We start from the raw sequence: 27,450 nt of genomic DNA on the forward strand, positions 1-27,450 counted from the left end.
GGGAACAAAGGCTTACATAAACCTTATAATACCCTTAATAAAATATATTAATTTTTCCAGGGGTTTGTAATACTAAAAAGGAAGCGTTGGATATCCTATAAAGTATATGTATTTGTAAATGATTAGCAGGACGAGCTGAGTCGGATTAGTTTTCTTGTTTTTCTATAGAAAATTTTGTTTTATTTTTATCCGCTTCTTCTTCTTTATTTGCGTAGATTCCGCCTACGCCGTTATAGCCGAGTTTACAACAGCGCGCCAGTCGTTCTTCATTTTCGCTGTTTAGCGCCAATTGTAGATTCCAAATGTAATCAGGTCCTTCTCCACCTGGTCTTTTCAACGGAGCGGAGGTTTTCCTCTTTCTTTGTTTCCCGCGTCGGGTAGTGCTTTGAATACTCTCAGAGCTGGAGTGTTTTCATCCATTCGGACAACACAGAACCTTTCTCTCGAAAACCTGTACCGTTGACTTATCAGATATTGTCATCGTCCATACCACTGCAGCATAAGAATAGCAGAGGGGGATGATGGGTGACTTGTAAACTTGTTGTTTTTTTGTGTCGAGAGAGGACTTCATTTCTCAATTGCTTACTCGAGCCGGAGTAGCATCTGTTGACAAGAGTTATTCTGCGTTGGATTTCAAAGCTGACATTGTTGTACATTGTTGTTGGTGTTAATGCTGGTTCCAAGATCTACGACTTCGAGGTTATGACTGCCAACAGTGGCAGGTTCTGTTAGGTACACTCCCTCTTGACCTGATTGTCATACAGCGTGCTGTTGCATTGAACGTGACACCCCTGGATTTCCGAAGATAATGTGTAGAGGGAGGGATATCTAGGGAGCAGGAGGCATCTAGTTGATAGGGTTAGGTGTACATAGGTGGCAAGAAAATAATGCTAAATGTCGAGCGACTTATGGGTACATGCGGGACATTGGGTTTGTTGAGTGTAACCCAGATTTCAGATTTTGTCTGAGGTTTTCTGCTTACGGGCCTCGGAATGCATTTTAGCATCAGAGGCATCTATATGATGGGTCGGATTGTTTTTATGGGGCGAGGGTAGAGGACTGTATGCATATAATTGCAGAATGCCCGATGTGCTCGGACGTGGGGTAAGGCTATCGTCAGCAGGTACCCACGATAAACGCACTGGACGTTGTCAACAGTGACATGGGAAGCTGATGCATGCTCCTACATGCTCAGTTTTTCACCGCCATATGTGAATAGCTCGGCTGGTTTACTTACCAAAAATTTATCCAGGTTCTTATAAATTGACTTTTCTCCCTTCTAATCCAGTCAAAAAAAAAAAAATCAAATGATTAAATAAATGCACAGTTATTTCAAAGAATTATTTTGGAATTTTTTAATTTATTGTACAATTTAATTAAGTTGTTGCTCATTTCTACTTAATTATTTACAGTAATTAACAATAGCTATTAAATTCTATAATTATTATTATTATTTATTATCATTTTTAACATCACTGTTATCATTAACATCAGCAATAACATTTAGTTTAAGCTTAACCAAAAACAAAAAAACAAAAAGAAATTAACAAAAACCACAATAAATTATACAAATTGAACGCATTTTTGTACTCAAAAATCAATAAACAGTTGAAAATCATATACAAAGTAATTGTAAGCATTTGTGTGTGTGCGTAAGTATGTGTGCGCCAGTACAACAACAACCTTCATTTGTATTGTATGCTGCACTCATACTAGATTTTCTAACTAAAGAAAGCAGTGAGCTAAAATTGCCGTTTACATAAGTGGAAAATTATGATACAATAGAAATTAACACATACATATATATCTACATAAGTGAAATGTAAGCTGCTACAACGCTTATAAATACGTGGGATGTGGACCAACATAGCTGCGTTGTGTGGCGAAAATGAAACGGTTTTTTGTGCGTAAGCAAAAAATTTCGCACTTTGCACGCTATGCGGCATGTTTGTGTGTATTTATTGTGTGTTTGTGCGTGTTTGACCTCAAACTGTTTGCATGTATGCGTCGGTGTTGGATACGTGCCGGCCTGCCTACATACCTACATATATGCAACTGCAGTTTTGCTTTGTGTATTTTAAGCAGAATTTTTTTGTATTTGATTTTTTTGTGTTTGATTTTTTTTTGTATTTTTGTTTTTTTTCATACAAAATGTGTGTTTTGTGTTAAAAATATCTTTTAATTTACTTTTTCGTTTATTTTTGAAATTCGTGTATATGCTAATTATTACTTTTGTTGTTGTAATATTGCTATAAAAAATTGTTTTGCTGTTTTGGCACAAACTAGTATTTTACAGTTATTTGTTTTTTGCCAGCCAAATACAAAATACAAAAAATTTCAACTTTTCACTGTTTGCTCCGCTTTCTACTGCCGCTTTGGCTGTGCTTCGGAAGTGTTTTGTGTTTGAATTTTTATTTTGTGATGTTGCTCATATTGGTTTTTAGAATATTTGCTTCATTGTAACAGCTATGCTTGTAATATTAAGTAAATTACTTGTTTTACTTGCATATTTTGCAATTTAAACTTATTTTTGTTAGCAGATTTGAATGCCAACAAAAATAAAATTAAATAAAAAAACAATATTTTATTTTATTTTTTTCTTTAAATAATAACATTTTTTTTTAAAGTGTTAGTACAAAATATTTCCTTCCAAAAAAAAAATAATATTTTTTTGTTTAAATATTTTTTTTTTTTTAATTTTATTAGTAGATTTGAATGCCAAAAAAAAATAAAATATAAAAATATTTTGGTTTCAAAAAATTTTTTAAAGCAAAAAATTAAAAAATTTCTTTCGATATATTTTTGAATAAAAATTTAGCATTTTGCTTTTGGAAAAAATGCTGAAAGTTTTTTTTTTGTAGAATTTTGCATTTTACTTTTAGAAAATTTCCAACAAATTCAGACTTAAATGCCTACAAAAAAAATAATAAAAACATTTGGTTTAAAAAAAATGCTTTAAGCATAAATTAATCACTCCTTTCGTAAAATTTTGCATTTTGCTTTTAGAAAAATGCAAAAAAATGCAGAATTGAATGCCAACAAAAATAACCATAAAAAATATTTGAAAAAATGTGTATATAAAAAATATTTCCATTAAAAAAATTAAAAAAAAATCAAATTTTAAAATAGTAATAGTTCAGTAAAAGGTAGAAAAATTTTGCAAAAAAGTACATATATAATTAACATATTTTTTTTGGAAAATAATAGTAATAAAAAAATAAAATAAGTAAGCCAAAATTGTTTTTTAGCAAGCAATAAGAGAAAAATAATAAATAACGCAAAAAATAAAAAAAATTAATATATAAATTCAAAAAAATGCAAAAAAAAATAATAATAAAAATAAAAAATAAATAAGCAATAATTTTTTCATGCCAACAATAAAAAATAATAATAAATAACGCAACAAAAATAAATAAATAAATTCAAAAAAATATAATAATAATAATAAAAATAATAATAATAATAATAATATAATAATAAAAATGAATATAAAAATATTTTTTTTAGACAAATAGTCGGCGCCGCTATTGTTTAATATTTATTTGACTTAAATTAAAGTTTTTTAATCTAATTAGTGTTAGTAAATTGGTTTCTAAGCTACTATATACAGCATGATATTAAAAGAATTTCTAAAAATAAAGAAAAAGCAAATGAAAAAATATTTTAAAATAATTTGTTGTAAAAAGGTTGTTTTTGTTAAATAACGTTCGCTTTTTATTTTAGCAAAAATTTTTGTGTAAAACGGTGTGCCTTCTTGTAAACAAAAATTTGTAATTTTCACAAAAAAATTTGTTTAAAAGTGTGTGTGTTTTTTAAACAAAAATTTGCTATTAAAAAAAAAAAGGTTTAAAAGTGTGAAATGTTTTTTAAAGTGTGTGCGTTTTTTAAACGAAATTTGTAGCTTTTTCACAAAACTTTGTTATTTTTTCACAAAAGTTTTTGTTTTAAAATGTGTGCTTTCATATAAATGTGTGTGCTGCTGTATCGATAAATAAACCTATGAAAACATGTAAAATTGTAACTGACACTAACGGAAGACAAAATTTTATATAAGTAACGAAAATAACTACGAAATTTTAAAACAATTTTAAAAATTATCTTAAAAAATTTAACGAAATATTAATAAAAATTAAAACAAAAAAATTTTTAATTTCTACCAACTACAACTACAAGCCTTGCATATATATGTCTGCGTACATATGTCTGCATGTATGTATGTATGTGTATAAAACATAAATTTTGTTTTGGAAAAATTCAAAAAAATAACTTTCATCGCCCTTCCTTTGTGTGTTTACGTTAAAATGTTCTTTTCATAACGCTATGTGTGTGAAACTAAGTTTCTTTGTCTGATTTTTTTTTTAATATTTTTGCTTTCCTTAATTCTATTTTTCTGTTTTTTCTTCTTGGTTTTGCTTTCCTTCCCTTAAATCTATTTATAATAATTTTATTAAATGCTAATAAAATTTGTCTACTTTAAACCTCATCGCCACATATGTATGTGTGCGTATTTGTAACTATGTATGTATTTTGCGTAAATAGTCATGTTAATGCGCTCTAATTTTGTTGTTTGTTTGCGTTAATTTGAGACACTAGTAGTAGTTAAATGCTATCTCAGCTCTTCTATGTATGTATGTATATACGTATGCATGTATGTATGTATGTATTTATATATTTTCAAATTAAAACTACTAAAAAAAAATTGCTTACACTTACATTTGTTTATTAAGTACAAAAATTCGTTCGCCTACGCATATGCTTCATTTTTTGAATTGCGAATATTTTTTCACTTATTGGTGTGCTTTCACTTGCGCGTGTTTCTCACCCGCTAGTTATTTGTTGTTTCTGTTTTTTTCCTAATTATTATTAATTTCAATTTTAATTCACACCGATATTGTCTGTGGTTGAGTCATCTTTCTGACTCCGATATTAGCTTTCTGTCTTCTTTTCTTTTCGTGCTTTTTGCCTTCGCTATATACCTTGTTTGTTCGTTCTCTTGCTGTTGTTGTTGCTGTTATGACGATACAATCATTTGCCATTCCAGCGCGACATCATGCGCTTGTTGCCGAAGCAGTCGCCGAAGAAACGATCCAACGAGTGATATAAATGCGGGCGCACCGAGGCCAAGCTGTGGTCTTCGTCGGTGTAGCTCTGTAAGAAGAGGTGGGAAGAATGACGGTTGATAGAGATGAATTTCGGAAATATAACTCACTTTCAAAAATTATTAATATTTTTTTATGAAATTAATTTGGAATTATAAAAATTTTCAAAACTTTTTCTTCAACAAAAAATAAATTTGTTTCAGTTTTTTTCTTAGACTTACAAAATAAGTTCAGATTTATAAAAATGTTCAAAAACTTTTCGAGTTTAGCTTATAAACTCCAAAATTAATTTTTATTTTTAATTTTCATTCAGAAAATAAATTTTTCTTAAAATTTTTGAATAATTTAAAATTTTTGAATAAAAATGAATTTTGGATAAAAATATTAATTAATTTAATGTACTTAAACATTTTCAAAACTCTTTTAAATTTTTTTATATAAAACAAAATGTTTGTTTGAAATTTATAACAGTTTTCAGAACTTTTTTTAAATTATATTTATTATGTTACAAAAATTAATTTTGAATTCTTTATAACCTTCAACCTTTTTTTAGTTAAATATTTTTAAATTTTTGAATAAGAAATTATTTTGGATAAAAAAATTAATTAATTTAAATTACTTAAAAAAATTAAAAACTCTTTTAAATTTTTTATATAAAACAAAATGCTTGTTTGAAATTTATAACAGTTTTGAGAACTTTTTTAAATTATTTTTATTATGTTACAAACATTAATTTTGAATTCTTTATAACCTTCAAACTTCTTTCAGTTAAAAAATAAAACTGAAAATTTAATTTCGAAATTCCTAATAATTTTCAAAGCTTTTTTCAATTAAAAAAAAATTAAAAATTAATTTTCAATTCTTAATAATTTTCAAAACTTTTAAAATTTGTGTTTTATATACTTAAAAATTCATATTTTCAAAACTTTTTCAAATTTGTTTATGTAAGCATAAAAGCTAGTTCGGGGTTCTTAATAATTTCCAAAACATTTTTCAATTTTTTGTTTTTTAAAACTTAGAATTTATTTGGAATTTTTGAAAATTTTCAAAACTCTTTTTATATAAAAAAAAACTTGAAATTTATTTGGAAATTTTCGAAACTTTTTATTACAAATCTAAAAGTTTTTTTTTAATACGAACTGAAATTTTTTTGAATTCTCAATAATTTCCAAATATTTTTTACATACTGTTAAAAAATTAGTTTGGAATTCATAGAAATTTAAAATTTTTTTCATTTTTTATTTAAATAAAAAAAGGTTTTCAAAATTTTTTGAGAAAGTCAGAAATTTTCGAAATGAAAATTCAATTCTTGAGTTCCTGCATCTTTAAAATTTTGTAGAGATTAATTGAAAAAAATATTTAAAAAAACCTAAAATTTTCTCAAAAACGATAACGAGTATGATTTTTTAGAATCCCAAACCTTTACGATTATTAGTTATTAGCTTCTCCGATACTTATGATTTCTTATACCACACAAAAGAATTTTCAAAAAATTTAAAAATTTGGTACAATACTTACAATTTGCTTGAACAGAATATCCAATCTCTCCAGATTCTTCGCTAAAACCATAGCCTGTTGGTAGTGCACGTTGTCGTCGAGAGTGCCGTGGATCAGCATGAATTTCTTGCCGCGCAAACGCTGTGCGCGTGTGGTGAGTTGAGAATTCGCGTAACCAGCTTCGTTCAATTTTGGCAGACTCATGTAGCGTTCAGTGTAAATGGAGTCTTCAAAGACATGCAAAGACAAAGTTTTATAAGAAACAAAAAACACGTTTATAGCCAACCAAAACTCACCATAGTAAGCCCAATCGGTTACTGGTGCCACAGAAGCGGCACAACGGAACACTTGACTTTCGTCATTGGCCAGAGCCATGGCGGCCGCATAGCCGCCATAACTCCAACCCCAGATGCCTGTGTGATTGGCATCGATAAATGAAAATTTCTGCTGCAGTTGTCTGGTTGGTGATATAAAAAAAAAGAAGAAGAAGAAATGTATACATACATATATACACAGATAAAGGAGTACACACACGCTCGTATAAACAGATTTTTGCCCACCTGGTTACATCAACTTGATCGGTGATCTCTACAGTGCCCAATTTTAAATACACCGAATGCAATAGTTTATCACCACGTGAGCCGGAACCGCGTCCATCAATCTTGGCATAAATCACAGACTGGTTTGATGAGAGGTAGGTGCCCCAGTCAATCATCCAACGATCAAGCACCTGAAATTGTAACGCGAAAGCAACAAAGATTACAAAAATTACAAAAATCAGCAAGATTCATGTGCATACCGAGGTAGAGTCGGGTCCACCATAGACGTCCACTAGTAGTGGATATTTAGTGTTGCCACTACGATCGAGATTGGGTGGCAATTGTAGCAACACTTTGGCAGTAAAGTTTCCCGCTATAGGGAAGGTATGTATTTCATAGGTGGGCATAGCTTTCAGTTTCAGTTTCGCACGTAGTTCGGTATTCAATTCCCAATCAATGACCTTCTTAAGCACCACTTGATCTGTGTGTTGTTAGAAAAGTTAAATAATGCTTGCTGTGTACATTTTAAAATGATATGAACTCACCATTTTCCCAGTTCCATTCATATAACACAGTCATCGGTATGCCGGGACCATCCGAAGTGATCACAATTTGGCGTTCGTGACTGAACGAAACCTCATAGTATGTTTGCTGCACGTCTGTCGAAATAAAGTTAGAACAATTAAGACAGTTGGTGGACATTCGGACATTCTTTCAATGTTTAACTCACCGCCCGATACATGCAGCCCACATGTGAGGCACTGTGGTGTACGTCCCGTCTCTGCTTTGATCGCATACACATGCGCCACTTGGGATTGTTGCTCGGTATTAGCCATATAGAATATGACATCGCTAGCCGCATCCCAATGTAGTATACCTTCCACAACAAACTTACCTTTTGTTAGTGTTTCTACAGCGCCACCTGCCGTTTTCGTCGAAAGTGTGCAGATTTGACGATAGTAAGTCTGATCGTCCTGTAGCTGTGGCAGTACTAAGGCTATGCGTGAACCGTCGCGGTTCTTGAAGGGTGGCGTAAACAAATTCACCCAACCAGTCTTCGACTCAATATTATAGATCTGCAAAGAAGTCGGAATTTTAGCTAGTATACGTATATAAGTATATGAGCTTCAGCTCTTACGCACCTCTAGTCGACGCACACCATCAAACACCTGCAGATATGCCAGATTTTGTATGCGATTCATCCATACGGAGAGTACACGTTCACTATCTAACCATTCGACCGCTGAGATGATATAGTCGGTCTCGGTGTTTAGCGAGCTGGGCACCGGAATCTGCGTGAGAAACTCTAAACCTTTAGCCGCGCGCGCCAAATCGGCCGTATAGAGACTGACACGCGGATTCGAGGAGCCCGCCTTCGGATACGGTATAAATTTGGTGAGTGGATATTGAAAGCGTGGTTCGTTCGCCTCACCGTAGATGGGCAAATTGATGGCGTGTGTTGGTGAGTCGTCGAATTTGATGAATGCGATATGTGTGCCAGTCGGATTGAACCAGGTGGCGATGTTTGTGCTAAACACCTCCTCTTCATACACCCAATCGGGTATGCCATTCAAGATGGCGATACTCTCGTCACTTGTCAGCGGAATTGCTTCCGCATAGGCCGTTGGCTTATAGTAAAGATTACGTTCGAAATTGATAATCAGCCCGTTGCCGACGGGCGCCCACTGCGCAAAGAGCAACAGCTGTTGCACGCCATTGATCATCAGCGGCAGTATTTGACCGGATGTGATGTTGTAAATGTCGTACTGCGCAAAGAAGCTGTGACGGAAGTACTGCAAGATGGACAAGAAAGGTTGTGTGGCAGACTGAAATATTTGTGGCATGCATCAAAACTTACTTTGGACAAATTTTTGGCCAACAATAGCAGCTCACGATCGGCGGACATCTCAAAGAGCGAGTACTGACGCTGTGAAATTATATCAACAGTTTTATATATAACAATATTTCCTAAACTATACGCCACTTACGTGCTCATCATACAGCAGCACTCGTTTCTTTTTCGTCTTCACATCGTACTCGACAATCGACTGCAATTGAAGTGGATTCTTTAGTAGCATTTTGGCTTACTTTCATCGCTCTAGTAGCACATATATATAAATTAAATAGCTTACATTGTTTTCTCGGAAGAGTATACGCGATTGCGGCGTCCATGTACCATTGAAGCGATGCGCTGATAATGCCCCCGTAATGACCTCATCCAAATGTAGGCCATTATCATTTTCCTGTGGTGTCACATCATCATCATCCCCAGCTTTGATGATGAACGTTAAAGCCACAGCGAGTAGGGCGATAATGACGAGCGCCGCGATGGTGCCAAGTATGATGCGCAATTTGCGTATTTTCATCGGAGAGTAGCCCAGATTCTGTAAATATCGAAAAAAGCAGAGACTTAGTGTGTGTTTAGCATGTTTTTTTTTTTTGTTTTTTGAGGTAGATACGACGATTGGAATTCAGTTTAGTAATGAAGAAAGCATTCAATTTTTGGTTGCTACAGTAAAAATTACTTTATTTACTTGTACAATTCGATTTCAATTAATAGCCTCAAGGTCTCTCAGAGTCAATGGCAGTTTTTGTTTCGATATATAGTTTCTTTCATCATATGTCTTTTATGTCATTACAAGTTCCAATGTGGAAACACTATACAGATCAAATCGAAATTTCACCTATTTCAGAATGTTCTTCGAAATTCGAAACTCTGTTGTACTGCTACTGTAATTTCGAGAAGCAAGCCAGAGGGGACATCCTTGCCACGCTCACATTAGAATGGGCCGAATTGGATCTCCATTAGCGTATTGCGTTCTTACACTAGACTAATGGACGACTCTGGCGAGCCTAAACTTAAATTAAGAGTTTCAACAGATTTGTGATAGGCTCAAAAAGCTTTGTCCATTTATAAGAGCCTTATAGCCTTGACAGACGGCAGCGTTAATCTGGATTAACTGCGCACTTAATCAGATCCAAATTTGTAGGTGACAGACGGCAGCTATGCGAGTTTGAAACTCTCATAAACAGCTCATTGTCCTTTTTATAATATTTTCAATGAAAATTGATAGAAGATAAACATTACGGTTGTTAGCCGACCAATTTTACCAAACGATTCTTTATTACAAAAGCATATCAACACATTATTTTTAAAACTGCATCATAACATAGAAGTTTTATTGATATTATATTGAGAATTTGATAAACAGCTGTCAGGGTTGCTTGTATTTCATTCACAATAGATGAAAATTGGCCATTTTTAACAATGTTGCCAACGAAAATCTCACAAACTCCCTAAAATTTTCAGAGTTATTTTTGGATTCAGCAACGGAGTTAGCTGTGGTAACTCCTGAATTAATCCCGAAAAATGCAATTAATCTGGTTTAACGCTGCCGTCTGTCAATGCTATTATGTTCCATTAATAGGAGATGTTAGGAACCAAAACCGGCGTTTTAAGCTGCCCAAGTCAGAACACTGTCAAGGTCGACCTCTCACTTAACCTAAACTAAACACTTAGGTTTCTAGAAGCTGAGAGAAAGTGATTGCTGTTGAATTATATATAATAATGATTCAGAATGGGTTCACGCTTCATTGTGAATGATCGAAGGGGAATAAGTATAGCTTATCTTCCGTTAAACTTTAAAACGATCTTCAATCGACCCATAAATGGGCCACTTAAGTCATTGCAATAATATAAATAGCATATTTATTGCTACGCGTTATTTGCTTTGCTGCTTTGCGGAAGCAATGTCTAAAGTACAACGGAAATGTGACAAATGAATTTCACGAAAATGTAGACTCGTTCGATCAAAGAAGAGGCCAAACAACATTGACATTCGTTGCACGTACGCGACGCTACTTCACAGCCGCAATTTAAGCATGCAACCGAGTACACACATTTATGTGAAAATATACTAAAATTAAGTATGTATGTCAGTGGCCATTGAAGTGGCGTGCCACCAGGCAGCTTGCTAGCATGACGGCCAATTGGCTGCTTTGCATAGCCTACAAGCGTTTGTGTGTTTGTAGCAGTGCTGCATTGGGCGACGACGGTCAATGAATTGTTTGCGCATGCGCAACCGAGCAGTGCATTAAGTTGAGTGACTGGTTGGCATGCGAGTGGCGAATGCAAGATACCAAGATATCGATACCAATGTGAAAGGTATTCAAACACACACACGTGTGTATTTATATGCGCTTGAGTCTTGGAGAAAGTGAGTGGCAAGTTGTAAATAAATGAGCGTGTAAACAAAAATAAATTGCAGCGTATTCGCCCTTTGTTTGTGTGTGAGTGTGTGTACCAAGTCATTATCTGGTTACTTGCATGCATGCGCTACGCTACTCAAGTGGCATATGCAATTGCATATTGCATCACTTGCGGCAAACACTGACCACAAGACCGCAAGCAAGCAAATTTATGTAATCGACAATGAATTCATGTAAGCGACAAACTTGTCAGTTCGGCTGCATGTAAATTTGTGCATAGCCCGAAGTACAGAGATAAGCATGTGCTTTTTTTTTTTGCTGTGAAAGTTGTTAGTTTTAAGTGAATTTAATTGTAAATTCACGCTGCTTGCAAGTTGAGAAACTCCGTAGCGGCAAAGAGGCGCTGAATACAATTAAAGCGCGTTAAATATACACTTTATTGCTCAGCGCAATAAGCTGAATGCATAAAATGATAGCTGAATTTGAGCTGAATATCCGTTTCGTTAATTATTTCCATTAAATCTTCAAGCGTTGCTTTCAATTACTCAAACGTGCATCGCAAATTGAAATTGATTCCGCTGAATTGAATTTTTTAATTCCAATTTCGTATAAATGTACGTTTATATCATGCTGAATATTATTTCTTTAGCAAAATGTTCAATTTCAACAATTTATAGCACAAAAAAATAAAGTTTTGTTCAAATGAGTTTTCAACTGCGCGGAATTTAATATTACCAGCGAAAAAATCGGTTTATATAAGGAGGAGGAACATTAAGCTCAGCTGAATGGTGCTGAATTCAGTTGAATTTAGCTGAATAGCACAGAATGTAACTAAAAAAATAAATTTTCTTCACATGAATTTTCAACTGCGCTGAGTTTAATATTGCCAGCGAGGAAAAGTGGTTTAGATATAGAAAATGTATATTAATCTGATCTGAATGGTGCTGAATTCAGATGAATTGAGCTGAACAGTGCTGAATGCCGCTTAAATTGACCAAAATCTATTTTTGGCTAGCTGAATTAATAAACATTAAAAAAGTTTAAAATTTTCGAACGAATTTTAATTCAATTAAATTGAATTCCATATCAGCGGGAAGAAAAAATACGTTCAAAGTCTCAAATTAAATTTTCAAATCAGAATCTGAATTGTGCCGAACAACTTCTAACAGTATTTTTAACTTTCTTTGAACATATTGCTGATTAGCCTATTATGATTTATATTTTAATGTTATTACATTTAACTATACATATTGAAATCAAACAGAGACTTAAGTGCAATTTCATACAACTTAGGCAACAACTTCATACGAAGTTTTTGAAGCATTTTCAGTTGATAGCACTTACTTAGCATAAGATATACATATACAGCCGAATAATTCGTTATAAGCCAAAACGGCTTAAAAGTCCGGCATGGTGATGCACGCTTATCAATTAATTTATGCGTATATTAATTTACTATTTTCAATAATTTTTAATAAAAGAGGTGCTGAATAACCGCTTATTTAATTTCTTAGCATTTGTGTTCAAAGCTAGTACATATTATTTTTTTTTCATTTATATTCAAAAATATTTGCTGAATTGAGCTGAATAACATTAAAGTGGCACAATTTTATATAATTGTGCTCAATTTATGTATATCATTGTTATTTTGTTTACTTACACTGAAAATATATTAGCTGAATTGAGCTGAATTACACTGAAGTGACACAAATTTACATAATTGCGTTTAACTGATGTCTGTACAATTCAAATTCAATACACGAAAAACGCTGAATGTGCGCTGAATAGCCTAAAATTGGCATTTGTTTACAAAAGAGTGTAAAAAATTACCAAATATATCATAAAGCGCTGTCGCAAGCGTAAAACTGGTCGCGTATCGATGTAGGTAATTGTTCAAATCTTGCATTGAATTTCTTTCTCTACAAGTGAAGGTCACGTGCACAGTAAAGTGTTGCTATCAAGGTTTGTTTTTCATGAATCTTTACAAAAAAAGTTCAATGTACACAATAAATTTCAGCAAATCATAAAAAGTTGTTTAAAAATGTGGTGAAAAAAGTTTGGCAATTGATTATATAAGATAAATATGTGAAAGTATATAAAGTAAGTTTCTATATGCACGCTTCCTTGTTAGTTTGAAAATGCGCATAATCACCAAATCCGTTGCCGGCATAACTTCTAATTTGTATGGCGTGCATTTTTTAGCCGTTAAAGCACTCAAACCGCCTGTAGCGCCCTACCAACCGCGCTAAATGACTTTTATTTTCGTTTCTTACATAAGTAATTTGTTGGCATTAAACCAGTGTCTGCTTAGAATTTGTTATTACTTAAGTAAATACTTTTCTTACTTCATTGTGGCAGACGTGTCTATTTTTCTTTGTGGTGGCTGTGCTTGGGTGTCTGGGTGTGTGTGTGTGGCAGCTCTTCCAACTATCTCCTACGCTTGTTGCTTATGCTGCTCACGTACGCATAATCTGTACGCTGCTGGCTTTAGACAACAAAAACAAAAAATATAAGAAAATATATGAAAATATGATCCTAATGGAGAGTAAACTTTCATAATAGCGTTGGGTGGATAATCACCGAACCGCACCTTTACATGCTCGGCTGGCTTTGGTATTCTTGTAAATTGATAAAAGTTTGTACATACACACTAAAGCGATTGTTTCTAGATGATTGCGTATTATTAGTCTTGGAATCTTGTTGGTTTATGTTAGAAAATTGGTTTTCTATTAAATTGTATATACTTAGTATATTTTGTGATGAAAATTGGTTTGGTAGGTTAGGTAACGTTAGTTCAAAGTTGAGATCACATATCTCTGGACCTACTAGAACAATTTCAATCATATTTGGTAGACAACATTATCTGATCATTCCCTGATTATCTGACCATTCCCTGATTGTCTGACCATTCCCTACGTGGTAGTATGGACGAAATGGGGCCGCTAACACGTCTACCACATAATACTACTTTTAAAGCTCATCTAAATCTTTCACTTTCTAGTATACAAATCAAGCATCAATGAACTTGAAGAGAGGCATTGAACGAAATATCTGCCACATTTGTGTCTTGGCTTGCTAAAAGTTCAAATTGTTCGTTTATTTCGAAAAATCTATCAAATAGTTCATCAGTGGTGGATGCAGGGGGTATGGTTTATGTTACTAAAGGTTTTGGGTGTCAAAATTAAAGATTATTGTTGAAAGTGTTATCGTCTACATTTATTTCTTAGCTCTCTGAATATTTAAGTATTAATAAATTTTCATCAGTGTCGGATCGACGGAGGATGGGGTTGTGATATTGAGGGTTTTGGGTGTCAAAATCAGAGATTTTTATTGAAAGAAATATCTTCCACATCTATTTCATAGCACTCTGAATATTTAAGTCATGTATTCATTAAGCTAAATTGTACAATTTTCATCAGTGGCGGATCGACAGGGGGTGGGGTGGTGGTATTGAGTGTTTTAAGTGTCAAAATCGGTGATTATTGTTGAAAGAAATATCTTCTACATCTATTTCTTAGCTGTCTGAATATTCAAATCGCGCATTCATATTGCAAAAACGATCACGTTTTATCAGTGGCGTATCCACGGAGGGGCAAGTTCAGAAAAATTTGCTAAGTGGTCTTAATAACAAAAAGATGTCAGGAGGAAGTCCGGGAACTCCCTCCCCTCTCGCTAATTTTGAACCGCTACTGGTTTTAACTACTTTTTAGATTAGTTGTTGAAATATTTATGAGCCACAGTTCGAAACTCCAACTACTTACAAGAGAAATATGATGAAAGGTTTGTGGTAAAGCATGAAAAATCTTCCAATACCTGGCTCTCTAATCTGAATTCTCTTCTTAATTATTAACACGTCTGCGAATGACAGATTTGAGTGAGATATTCTTAATTGAAGGGACTACTAAAAATTTTACATACATTTATCTTACCGGGAGGATTTTATGGTCTTTTAGTAAGCCAACCAAGCAGAGAGGCGGTGGCAAATTCCCAGAAAATTATTATTAAGGGACAACTAAACATTTTAGTAGAGGTTGAGTGAGGGGAAGGAGGTTATGTGCCCAGTTTGGGGAGAGATTCTGGGAGTTAGTGAGCAAACCAAGCAGGGAGGCGATGGCAAACCTCAGGAAATTATTATCAAGCGACTACTAAACATTTTAGCATATATTTATCATACAGAAAGAAGGTTATGTGTTCAGTTTGGGGGAAATTCGGGTTAAAGCCAACTGCAAAAGTAGCTCCTTATTTAGGTTCAAAATATATTTTCCAATCACAATTTAAAGGCGGGTTTAGTTCAGTTTAGAACTTCATAAATATGCTTGTTTACTTCATAGAGGCTTTCTGTTGATGGCGACTAAAATATTGCTCAACTTTCTGCCATAAAATCCTGCAGCTAACCGACGTTGCAAGCAACATAATGTATTAAGTATTATTTATATACATATGTATACATCTGTATAAGCAAGTACGTCGACAAGTATTTGAATGTAAGCCATCTAATCTTGTTTACCTGTTTAAGGTTCACAAGTGCAAAATCAGATTGTGCGCTGCCAAATGGAGGCGAAAGCAAAATATCACAAACTTCAAACTAAAGAAACTATAACACGTGTGTAAATTTTATACCACACACACATACATACATATATTTGGCCGCAAGCAGTTAAACCCCAAAATAGCATTTGTTCGACACAAAACTGTGACAAGATGTACAAATCTCAGCATAAAATGCATACACATGTGTGTATATGTATGTATACATCTGTATATACACAAATTCAAGCGTATATATTGTATTCATATATGTATGTATATTTTGTCAGCTTATATGTAGGAAAACCCGCAAAGCTGAATGGGATTGTACGCTGACACCTTTTTATGGCAAAACGAAAATTGAATAAGCAGTGAGCAAAATTGCGTGGGATGAAGCAAAGACTATGAAGAGCAACAGTAAAGCAAAGAAGGTGTATAACACGAAGCATAATACCCTTAACACATGCATTTTTTATTACATAAAAGGGTACAAAAATAACTTTTTCTTTATTTCGATCGGTCACTTTGTATGGCAGCTATATGCTATAGTAGGCCGATTTCAACAATTTCTTAAAAAAATATAGTTATGCCTTGAATAATAAAATATACCAATGAAGATATCTTGTAGAATAAAAAAGTTTTCCATACGAGAACTTGAGTTGAATTGGTCAGTTTGTATGGTAGCTATATGCTATAGTAGACCGTTATGAACAATTTCTGTGGAGATTGTAGAAGTGCCTCAGATAATGATCTCTGCTAAATTTCGTGAATATATCTCGTAAAATGAAAAAGTTTTCCATGCAAGCGCTTGATTCCGGTAGTTCGGTGTGTATGGCAGCTATAGGCTATAGTGATCCGATATTGGTGGTTCGTACAAATGATCATCTCCTTGAGAAGAAAAGTATGTATGTGCAAAATTTCGGATCGATATTTTGAAAACTGAGGGACCAGTTCGCGTATAGATAAACGAACAGACCGATGGACATTGCTAAATCGACTCAGCTCGTCATGCTGATATATATATATACTTCAAGGGTCTTTGGTATTTGCTTCTGGGTATACTATAAAGACTTGAGATATATACCATATATTATGTAATACACCACAGGGTATTAGCAAGTCAGTAGGTTTTGTCAAACGTACTGTCACACTAACAAAACAAAGAAAAAATCAAGGAAGATAGTGCAAAGGAGGACATATTTGCTATGTAAATTTCGCACACATACATTCACAGATTGATATAAAAACATATCAGTATTTGTAAAAGTACCGCACACAAAGTAATCGCCACAGCTGCTGCGTGCCAACCGGGCTGGAGCGCTTTGTAAACTTGCCACGAAAGGCGGAAAAACACGAGTTTTGCGGCAAATAGTGAAGAGCCAGTCACATGGGTACTTCGGTTACTTCAGAAGTTGGAGACATTTTTTTATGCCGTTGTTAAAAATAAAATACCACATAAGTTTGCATAACTAAAAGCGGTTTGGTTACATAGTTGTAGGTGCAAGTGTATATATTACGCGAAGTTGGCAGGAATATGTAGAATTTCTACACACATTTACATGCCACGAAGTACTAAATCATCATGCATTCATATGCAAATAGACAGGTATGCCTAACATATGTAAGAGAAGGAACATACGCCTGGGAAATGCTGACGCTGTGTAAAAATATATATAAAATTTGTGGCAAAGTGCAAGCACTACCGCGAAATTAAGTAATTCTCAAACTACATATTATTACATAGTACTTGAAGAATTTGAGCAACATTATCGACTTCGTCGGGGCCCGAAGTACGGTTATCTGTAGTGCTAAATGCCTGAAAAACAAAATTCATCAAGCTACCTGGCCATCTCCGGATCGAAAAGCCACTAACCAGATCGGTCAATTTCGTAATAGATGGAATACATGTCTGCAGTGTTTTAGACGTGCGTATACTCCGGGGTCCTAGCATTGACTCGACCCACTATCTTGTTGTAGCGAATATACGCACCTGCCTCTGTGCTGCAGTGAAGAGACTGCCTGCCTCACAGCGTTACAATCGACTTCAATACTTGTTGGATATAATAGATACCGAAAGTTTAAGTGGGAAGCGAGACGCATTTGCAGACAAAAAAAGATAGGGGCCGAAATGCAAGAGTACAAAGAGCTCGATAAGCTGGCCTACAGGGGTAATGCTCGAAAATTCTACGAAAAGATGCGGCGACTACCGCAAGGTTTCAAGACTGGAGTATATGTATGGACTTGTGTAGAACCCAGAGAGTTGAACTAGTCGCTGATTTCCAGAGCATACTAAAATTATGGAGCAAACACTTCTCCAACCCGCTGAATGGCAGTGAAATCATAAAACCAAGAGTTTGTGAAACCGATTCCCCAATCGATGACGATGAAGCATACTTTCCATTGCCCGATCATGAAGAAGTTTGAATAGCAATTAACCGTCTGAAGAACAACAAAGCGGCTGAGGTCGATGGATTGCCGGCCAGCTATTCAAATACGGCGGCAAAAAACTGATAAGGAGCATGCATCAGCTTCTTTGTAGAATATGGGCTGACCTAAATATGCCCGATGATAGGAATTTGAAAAAGGAGATCAAAAGGAGACCACACAAGTTACGCCAGACAGACAATTATAAATTTTTTTTCAAATTTATTTTGTGTACTCTTCAAATATATGTAAATAAGCGAACGATAAAAAAGGGATAGTAAAAATAAAAAAATGATTTATTTTGTCATATCTTTTTAAAATAATTATTTGCTCGTAGTTGTAAATTTTCACAAACTTTATGTACCTAAACGTATACCATTAGCTTACAATTACTATTTTCAATGCAATAATTTTAATTAAATTTTTATTGAAAAGTTCCGTTAGCCTTTTTCAACTTTGCCTCAATCTTTTTTCAGGCTATGAACTTGCGCCGAAATGTAGGCAACAATTTGCTGAGCATTGTTTCGATATTTGGTGGGTGTCAAAGGTAAGGCAATATTTGCTTATTTTTATGGAATGAAATATTATACTATATATATACAAATATTATATTATATATAAAAATATTTGAATATGTAATATACATTCAGTATCAATATAACAAAAATTTTTCAGAAAATATTTGATTTTTGTATCGACTAATTAAGTTTTATCTCAACCAACTTTTCAAATTGAAATTTTCTTATAAACTCGCCTAAGCTCTTATCCTTCCCAACGACCCACTTTAAGGCTTACATATTTAAATATTAAACTGCTACATGCTTATGCTCGTTTACAGCCTTCTTTTAGTTACATTTTGCTATTCTAAGTAATTCCCTTGACTCAGCCTACCAATTTGTTACATTTTGCTTTATTAATATGGCAATTAATGTAAACATAGCCGGAGATGAAGATACATATATACATGTTAACTGAAGCATGTGCTGTATTTCAAGACAATTTTGTATGCCATTCACTATCAAGAGCGGCAAAGAAGTATCACAAACAAAATGTGTTTTGTAAGAATGTTTTTATACCCTGAACAAGATATGTCCCTTAATTTCCCTTAGTTTCCGAGATATCGATCTGGAATTTTCCACATCTCGTTTTCTCTCCAATAAGCTGATTATTTGTCGTAACCGCCGATATTGGGCCACTGTAGCATATAGCTGCCATACAAACTGAACGTTCGGAATCAAGTGCTTGTATGGAAAGCTTTTTTATTTGACGAGATATCTTCACGAAATTTGGCACAGTTTATTATCCAAACCAGTGGTACAATCCTCGAAAAAATTGTTCAGATCGGATCACCATAGCATATAGCTGTCATACAAACTGAACGATCAAATTGACATCCTTCTATGAAAAACTTTTTTATTTGACGAGATGTCTTCACGAAACTTGGCATGGATTGTTTTCTAAAGCAACACTGCGACTTCTGAAAAAAATTTTCAGATCGGATCGCGAAATCATATAGCTGCCATACATAATGAACGATCAAAATTAAGTTCTTCCATGCAATTTTATGTTTCAGTGCTTCAGCAGTAAATTTTTTTTGTTGTTTTCAATATGTGTAAGCAAACTGTAATATTTGAGACATCTGGCCATGCTTTCTTTCCAATTTGTAGTGCGCACCCTCATTTTATTGGACAGTTCGAGAGTTTTATATTAGGATATGCCATCTTCGAATGGCTGATGGTTCTTTTCAACAGTATTCTCCTAAAAGCATTGCTCTCAATGGTTTAATATTGATTTCTTTAAAAAAAAATGTTTGGGTTTGATGTGTTTGATCCATACTAGGTACTGTGAAGTCGTAAGCTGAACTTAAAATCTCTAACGCCCTTTGTACTCTTTTTGCAGTTATAGCATACTATCCACCAGTCAGGGTTGTTAAAAATGTTCACTTGCCTTCCTGGCAGCAGTTTGGCTAGGCACACTGCATGCTCAGCGCAATTAGGCCGCAACATTGATATATTATTTTTCATGGCGTAGTCAATTTGTCTTCATATTTCCAGCGTACAGCTGTTACTCAACGCTCGCAAATATTGAGCAAATGAGTATATACTGACTACTCTACAAATATACAGAGCATTAAGCGACAAATGAGGCAATTTTTTAGAGCATAAATGTAGAAAAGGGTTTATGAGGTTGGATAAAAGGTTGTTTTTTGTAAACACAAATGAAATATTAGTTTGACTGTAATAGCTGATAATAATAAGGACATCTTTGGCATTTATCACTGAGCAAAAGTAGTGGCATGTGAGCAGCAAATTTTTAGTATATTTTCTTGCATATACATATAACACCCCATGTCTACATGTTTTGCCGTTTGCTCAGCACTGCTGTCACCTCGCACATATGCGACACATGCCAACGTCGTGCCACGCCAACTCAAGTATCGTTACGAAAATGGCGCCATGGGTCAGATAAAGCGCGTCGCTTAATCGCCTTGTTGTGATCGCCAATAAGAAGCAACAATTGTGCTTAAGAAGGCAACACTGTGTCCACAAGTAACACGTACACACATATATGCTAGCAGACAATTGCTTTGGTCTCATAAATCCATACAAACATAGTCAATGCTAGACTTTATGCGGCTTATTGCTCCACTTTCTTAACTTTCTACTGTCACTTTGCTTATGTTTGCTCTGCCGCGCATTATGCGCGCTTAATGTTGCCTTTGTTTTAGTCTGCGCTTTGTGCGGCATTATGACTGCTTGTTTTGGCTTTTTATTGCCACCAGCCGGTGCGTACTTAAGTGTCTATATGTATATATTTATATTGCAAGATGCTTGTGTATATGTGTATGTACATATAAGTGTATATGTTTCTTGAGTGAAGTTGGCTGCTCCAAGCAGGCGCTTGGCGTATTACTCATACGCCCCATGTGCACATTTGAAATTAATTAGCCACGAGTGGCTGTTTGGTGGTCGGTGGCGTGTTGCCACAGCGTGTATATATGTACATAATAGTGCATTGTTTTGGTTTAGCGGTATGCTGCTTAGAGTGCGACGATTAACAGGGTGACACAAAAAACGAAAAAATCGCGTATGCAATTCAGAGTTTTTAAACTTTGCATTAAAAATCGCTGGCTAGAAATTGGTTTTAGATCCATAGTCTCTTAGGCAAAGTTGTTCAATAAGCTACGTATTTGCTCGATTTTATATTAGAAAAAATCGGCCCGCTCTAATATTTACATACACTTGCATAGGCGTTTTAAAGTTGAAGGTTTATAAATGCAGAATGATGTTTATATATACAGAGCGATTTTTTAAAAATAGTTTTGTGGTTAGTTTGTAAGGGCTGCTTTTTTAAGCGATTTTGTATACTTTATATATATTTATTAGGTATATAGATATTTTAAGGCTTCTTTGGTGCAAATGAAAAGCTGTAACTCTTGCTAATATTGTTAAATTATGTAGCTTCACCTGCAATGCCTATGCGGTTATATGCACTTGTAGTTAGGAAAAATGATGTTTCTTCGGGAATCGTTTTTTTTAGCATTTTATTAAAAAAATATAAAACTCGTGTTGATTTACAGAGCTTAATGTACTTTGCAGTGTTTATTTGAAAAGTTCTTTGATTATTTCTATTGCGTAGCCAATTTCCCGAAGAACCCCTGAAATATTATCTGGCAGTTATGATGATTTTGCTGCTTAAAAATAACTTGAATCCAAAAACTATTTTCTTTTACTATTATAGATGAGTACAGGTAATGCTTGAAGAATTAGTCGCATTTTTTGTTTTTGAAAAAATGGCGTCTTCTCAGAAAAAGTCGACTTTTACACTTGCGGCTGTCTGAAAGTTTCGTCACTTTCCAAAAAAATCGATTTTTGCTATTCAGGGTTGCCGAAAAATTCGCCACTTCTCTAACATAGTCGATTTTTACACCTCAGACTTTCTGAAAAATTCGCCACTGCCCAAAAAAGTCGATTTTGGTCAGATTATTTACACTGCCGGGTGACTGAAAAGTTTAAAAATCTCATTTTTTCGCGTGTTGCCGAAAATATATGTCTTAGGATGTATTGTGGAAAGTTCAATTCAACAATTTCAGCCATTTCGGAGAAGTTTCGCTCACCAACTCTGAAAGCATTTCCAGAAAAAAACGTTTGAAATTTTATGAACGGATTGAACCAAGTTTAAAATTTTTTACAAATACTGCCATATCTCCGAGACCATTTGCCGGTTCAATTTCCGACAATATTTTAAAATATAAATATGTATATCCATAAAAAATAAAATCAAAAAAAATTATAAAATGATATTTTGAAAAATTGTTAAATAAACATTTTGAAATTTACAAGTGGTTATAATTTCTTAATGTGGGTTTGTACCTTGTGAGATACAAAAAATAATTTTTTTTTATTTTTTTGCATATTTATTTCAAGAATGTGCTCTAAAAATTTCTAGTTAAAATCTCTTAAATTACGAAAGTTATTGGCTGTTTGGTCGAGCGGTGTCAAGCGCGCTAATTCACTTCAAAAATATTTTAGTAAGAAAAAGAGAGACAAAAATCGATTTTTATCTTCAAAAGTTCATAATTTTTGCAATATTCATGCTTTCTAATTCATTCTAGTAGCACGGCTGTGGATAAAGTATGCGTATTAAGAAGATATAGCAACAGGTTTTGGGCCGAAACCTCCCTAAATCAACAAACTTTTTGGTAGCATAAACTAATCACGCTCCAGTGCCCTGCCCAATCTTTAACCCCTAAATCTAAGCATCATATTTTCTATACTAAAAACAATTTAGTTATTTATAGCATTCTGACAGCTTTTATGCCATTTCTTTTGTAATTCACCTTCCTACGGTGTGCATAAAATTTCTCTCGCTTGGTTGCCTTTGCTTTAAAAATTGCTTCCTCTCAACTAACCTCTATTAAATATATTTGACAAATGTTATTTACAATTCCAACCAACGCATACAAACATAAATCACTGCGCTTTGTCATGTAAATCATGGCATTCAGAGGCCACAAAATCACTACTCACCACTACCGCAAGGCGTGTGCGTGCTCATGTAAATTTAACTGCATAAGCCTATTAACTTAACTGACTATAAACAGAAAAAATATCTGCGTTGCTCTGATTGTGCTGTCTCCTCTGCTGATTTAAGTTATTCACTTGCATAGTAAATCATTTTTACCCAAAAAGCAAAACGTATGCGTTGTGAGCAGAGCCAAAAAAAACTAACTGCATATATGGATAAATAGCTTTTCGGTCTTCCATTAACTGTCTGACCGCACTGTGGCACCGATAACCACTAACAATTCAACATATCCCTTTTTCATTCATCCTTTCCGCTATTTTGCATAAAATATGCAAAACAATTTCGGTCAATCGTTTTGCAATATACCAGACACATGCGTATGTACATACATTCGAACATCACAACTTGATGAGTCACTTAGTGGAGGTAGTATGCCTAATGGTTGTGTTGTAAATGTATACCCAATAAGCAATAGTGGATATCTATATGAAAAGGTTAAGAGGTTCTAAATATTGCCATTATGTTTATAACATACAGAAGGAAACGTCGGAGACCCTATAGAATATATACTTTAATGATGAGCATGACGAGCTGAGTCGTTTTAGATATGTATTTTGGTTCGTCTAACTGTATATCTTATCAGAATAACACCTCAATCTTTGAGATATTGATCTGAAAGTTTGCACACGTCCTTTTCTCTCCAAGAAATTGCTCAGTTGTCGGAACCGCCGATATTAGACCACTATTGCATATAGCTGCTGAACGATCAAAATGAGGTCTTCGAAACTAATCTATCACAATCAAGCTCTTTGTTCGAAACTTTAATCTGTAAAGGGTATTATAGCTTCGGTGCAGCCTAAGTTAACAGGTTATGTTGACTTTCGGGTCATAAGAGACCTTAAATCAGTGAAGCCTTTGAATTATATTGTTTATTGTATGACATACTTTCTTCTATATATGAGATTCCGCCAGAGTGTTAAGTTCGGTAGTTTGGAGAGGGATAGAGAAAGATAGATAGCTTAAGAGAGAAAATGAGAGTGAGAGACAGAGTGAAATAGACGCATTTATATATTCCACTTTTTTGGACATTCTGCTCAGATGATGAGTAATGGAACTCCAATCTTTTGCACTCAGAACAATGTACTAACCCTTAAATTGTCAGCTATTATCTCAGCAATTAATAAAATATTTTCAGCTCATATCGAGAAAGGATTTCTGTACTATATACTATACAGTACTATATACTATATATATATATATAATATCTCAGTTGCTCCCTAGAGGTTTGGTTGTTTTGTCGCGATGTGGGGGCTCAACAAGTACAATAATCCTGAGTGCGATGCCGACGGTAGCTTAGCTATTGGCAGCGCCTCACAAGACGTTAAGGTCAAAGCTGAGTACCGAAGCTAAAACAATCCACAATCTTTCTGCGATAGAGAAGGAGAGACATAACGTCTGTTCATATGCAAGTGGCGGCTATAACGGGACGTCTGTCTTGGAACAACCGGCTTGCGCTCTAAATGAATATATCTTAAAAGCAGGATCGCAGGCCCAGGTATCGTGCTAGGAACCCAGGACCAATCATCAATTTTGCTGAAAATACTGGATTACTGAAACCAATAAGAAACTTACGAAGAAAAACCCGAAAACAACGTTGACGATCATCTCATTCATACGATTCAATAAGAGTTTAAGGAAATCCTTTAATAGAAGACACTTATAAAGTGAGAGGACCTGTGGATTTTCAGATACAATGTCGATTTAGCAACATATGTTTACTAGGCATGCGGACTTTGGACCAATCTAAAACGCAAAAAATTCATAACGAACTGGGTTCAAATTCCAGCAATGTAGGTTGAAATATCTGGGACGCATATACTGCCAATTCAAAGGCAAAGACACTCCGCAACTCAGCACCTACTTACCTTCAGTTGACGCGTCTCGAAAGTAGTCTTAGAGGAGAGCGATGACGTGGAGAGATGCGAGGGCGGTGGCAGTGGCGCATCATCGAAGAAGCGATTTTTGTAGTACGAAGAACTGGCGACGGCCATCAGGTTGTGATGGCTGCGATGCGAATCGGCACGTGTCAGTGTGGCAGGCGGCGGCGGCGGCAAGTGATTGTAATCACTATTGTGTGCACACTGGTTCAGCGTGTGTGGGCGATATGTTGGCTGTGTTTGCTGTTGCTGTAGTTGTTGTAGAGATTGCTGCTGCGTTGGCAGGTAAACACTGTGATGACTGCCGTATGACTGATGAGCCTGTTGCTGTTGCAAGCTCACTTGTGGCAGCTGTGCTGGTTGCAATTGTTGTTGTTGCTGCTGTGCCACAAACTCAATCGGATGTTCGCATTGACAGCGTCCAGCATCGCGCGTTGAACGCTCCTCAACACTCTTGCTGACGCCAAGGTGCCGTTTGCGTGCCGTCATGTTGGGCGGATGTGGCGGTGGCGGCGGTATGTCGGCGGGCGTGATGAAGGTGCGACCACCAGTGCTTGAGGTGCTGACATTAGCGGCGGCGGCGATGCTGGCTTCGTTGAGCGCCACGGCACTTATGCCGACATCTACACCGCCAATATCAATATTATTGCAATTATTGTGCGGTGTTGCGTGCTGTTGGTGTTGTTGTTGTTGCTGCTGTTTTTGTTGTGCTTGATGTTGCTGCTGTTGCTTGCTGTCGTGTGGCCAGTAGAATTCGGTGAATTCGTCGAATGTAACTGTCGGTCCGCCGCTTTTGCTCAGCTCAGCGCCAGCAACGCCAATGCTGCTGCTGCCGGCACTGTATAACGGCATATTGCCACCGGCATTTACATGGTTGCCAACGTGGTTCGCATGCATACTTGCGCTGTTGTTGTGGTATTGATATTGTTGTGGCTTTGGTGCCGCGTAGGTTGGCTGCTGCTGCTGTTGTTGCAGCGATAGTTGTTGTTGTTGTGCTGTGGTCATGTGTTGCTGCATTGGTATGCGCATAACACAACGTTGTGATTGCTGCGTTGATTGCTGTTGATGTTGTAGCAGCAATTGTTGCTGCTTTTGCTGTTGTTGTTGTTGCTGCTGCTTGCAATGATGAAAATATGGATGTGTGGCTGGCAGATACTTCACGTGCGTTGAGTTTGTTGGCATTTTCACGCGATTTTTAACAGTTATTGGTTTTTAAGTAGTTGTTAGGTGTTGTTGTTGCATTTACCAACACATACATATGTGTAGCAATTTATTGTTGTTATTCCAGTTATGGCAGCCGCGTGATGCGTTAAGAATGAAAATATCAATCATTTCTTTTACTTACATATGTTCTAGATTTTGTATTGTCGTTTTACGCTATTTTTCACTTTATTGTGTCTGTGGCTGTTGCTTTTGTTTTGTTATTGTACATTTTTGTGGTTTATTTATGTTCGTTTACATGTGTTGTGTTATTAAAGCAATCGTATGCACTAACGAATATATTCAAACAAGCGAATACATAAACAACAAAACGTGGTGGAGTCGTAACGGCGCACGTGCTGAAACATGCAGAAACATGCTGAATGTGTAGTGGCTTTTGTTGAGGGAGAAGAAATATTGGCTTGTGTAAGCTGTGGGTGCCATGCTTTCATTTCAAAAATATTTTGTTTATTTTTGCGCAAGTTTTTTAATAATTATCTGGATTTGTTTTTGTATTTTTCGTATGTGCATGCGCTTAAATACAAAAAGGTTTCAATCACAAAAAAAGCAACAGAACCAAACACAAAAAATATTTTATATTTGTGCTTCAGTGGAAATTAAAGAAAAAGTTGATCATAAACGAAGCGTAAATCTCTCAAAACTGTGCTACGGTGTTAAAAAATATAAAATTGTATAAAGTGGCAGCACCTAAAGCTCAAAGTGCCACAAATGCTTAAAAATTGTAAAATAAAAATGCAATAATTTTTTGTTTGCAATCTAGTTTATTCGATCTACATACATATGTATGTATATATTTGCTTTTTGTGTGCGTAATATTACAAAATATAAAATAACTCGTAGATAGTTGGAAATTTATTAAATATAATATTTTATTTTATTTATAATAAAAAATATATAAGCTGTAAGCTCTTCAAGCAAAGTATTTGAAATAGAACGCTTCATTACACTAAAAACAAATATTTATATTTG

At 34.9% G+C, this 27,450-nt stretch overlaps 1 protein-coding gene across 5 annotated transcripts in view; it reads right to left on the minus strand.

The window, feature by feature from the left end:
* Window positions 1-4,695: 4,695 nt before the first annotated feature.
* LOC120776642 (venom dipeptidyl peptidase 4) overlaps window positions 4,696-27,450 on the minus strand; it is a 144,259-nt gene continuing 121,504 nt past the window's right edge. For 3 of the 5 annotated variants that reach the window (XM_040107472.1, XM_040107475.1, XM_040107473.1), the window contains 11 exons: window positions 9,268-9,519; window positions 9,124-9,201; window positions 8,994-9,062; window positions 8,278-8,928; window positions 7,866-8,211; window positions 7,681-7,794; window positions 7,396-7,616; window positions 7,157-7,326; window positions 6,893-7,053; window positions 6,618-6,823; window positions 4,696-5,148 (listed from right to left, as the gene is read on the minus strand). In XM_040107472.1, the coding sequence (XP_039963406.1) occupies window positions 5,026-5,148; window positions 6,618-6,823; window positions 6,893-7,053; window positions 7,157-7,326; window positions 7,396-7,616; window positions 7,681-7,794; window positions 7,866-8,211; window positions 8,278-8,928; window positions 8,994-9,062; window positions 9,124-9,201; window positions 9,268-9,519 (2,391 nt within the window). In that variant the 3' untranslated portion in view covers window positions 4,696-5,025. Of the gene's footprint in view, window positions 5,149-6,617; window positions 6,824-6,892; window positions 7,054-7,156; window positions 7,327-7,395; window positions 7,617-7,680; window positions 7,795-7,865; window positions 8,212-8,277; window positions 8,929-8,993; window positions 9,063-9,123; window positions 9,202-9,267; window positions 9,520-25,248; window positions 26,416-27,450 lie in introns of all 5 variants that reach the window. The other 2 variants (XM_040107470.1, XM_040107471.1) reach the window with 2 other exon arrangements.

The sequence above is a fragment of the Bactrocera tryoni genome, chromosome 5 (genome assembly GCF_016617805.1).
Source record: "Bactrocera tryoni isolate S06 chromosome 5, CSIRO_BtryS06_freeze2, whole genome shotgun sequence".
In the NCBI taxonomy this organism is placed as follows: Eukaryota; Metazoa; Arthropoda; class Insecta; order Diptera; family Tephritidae; genus Bactrocera; species Bactrocera tryoni.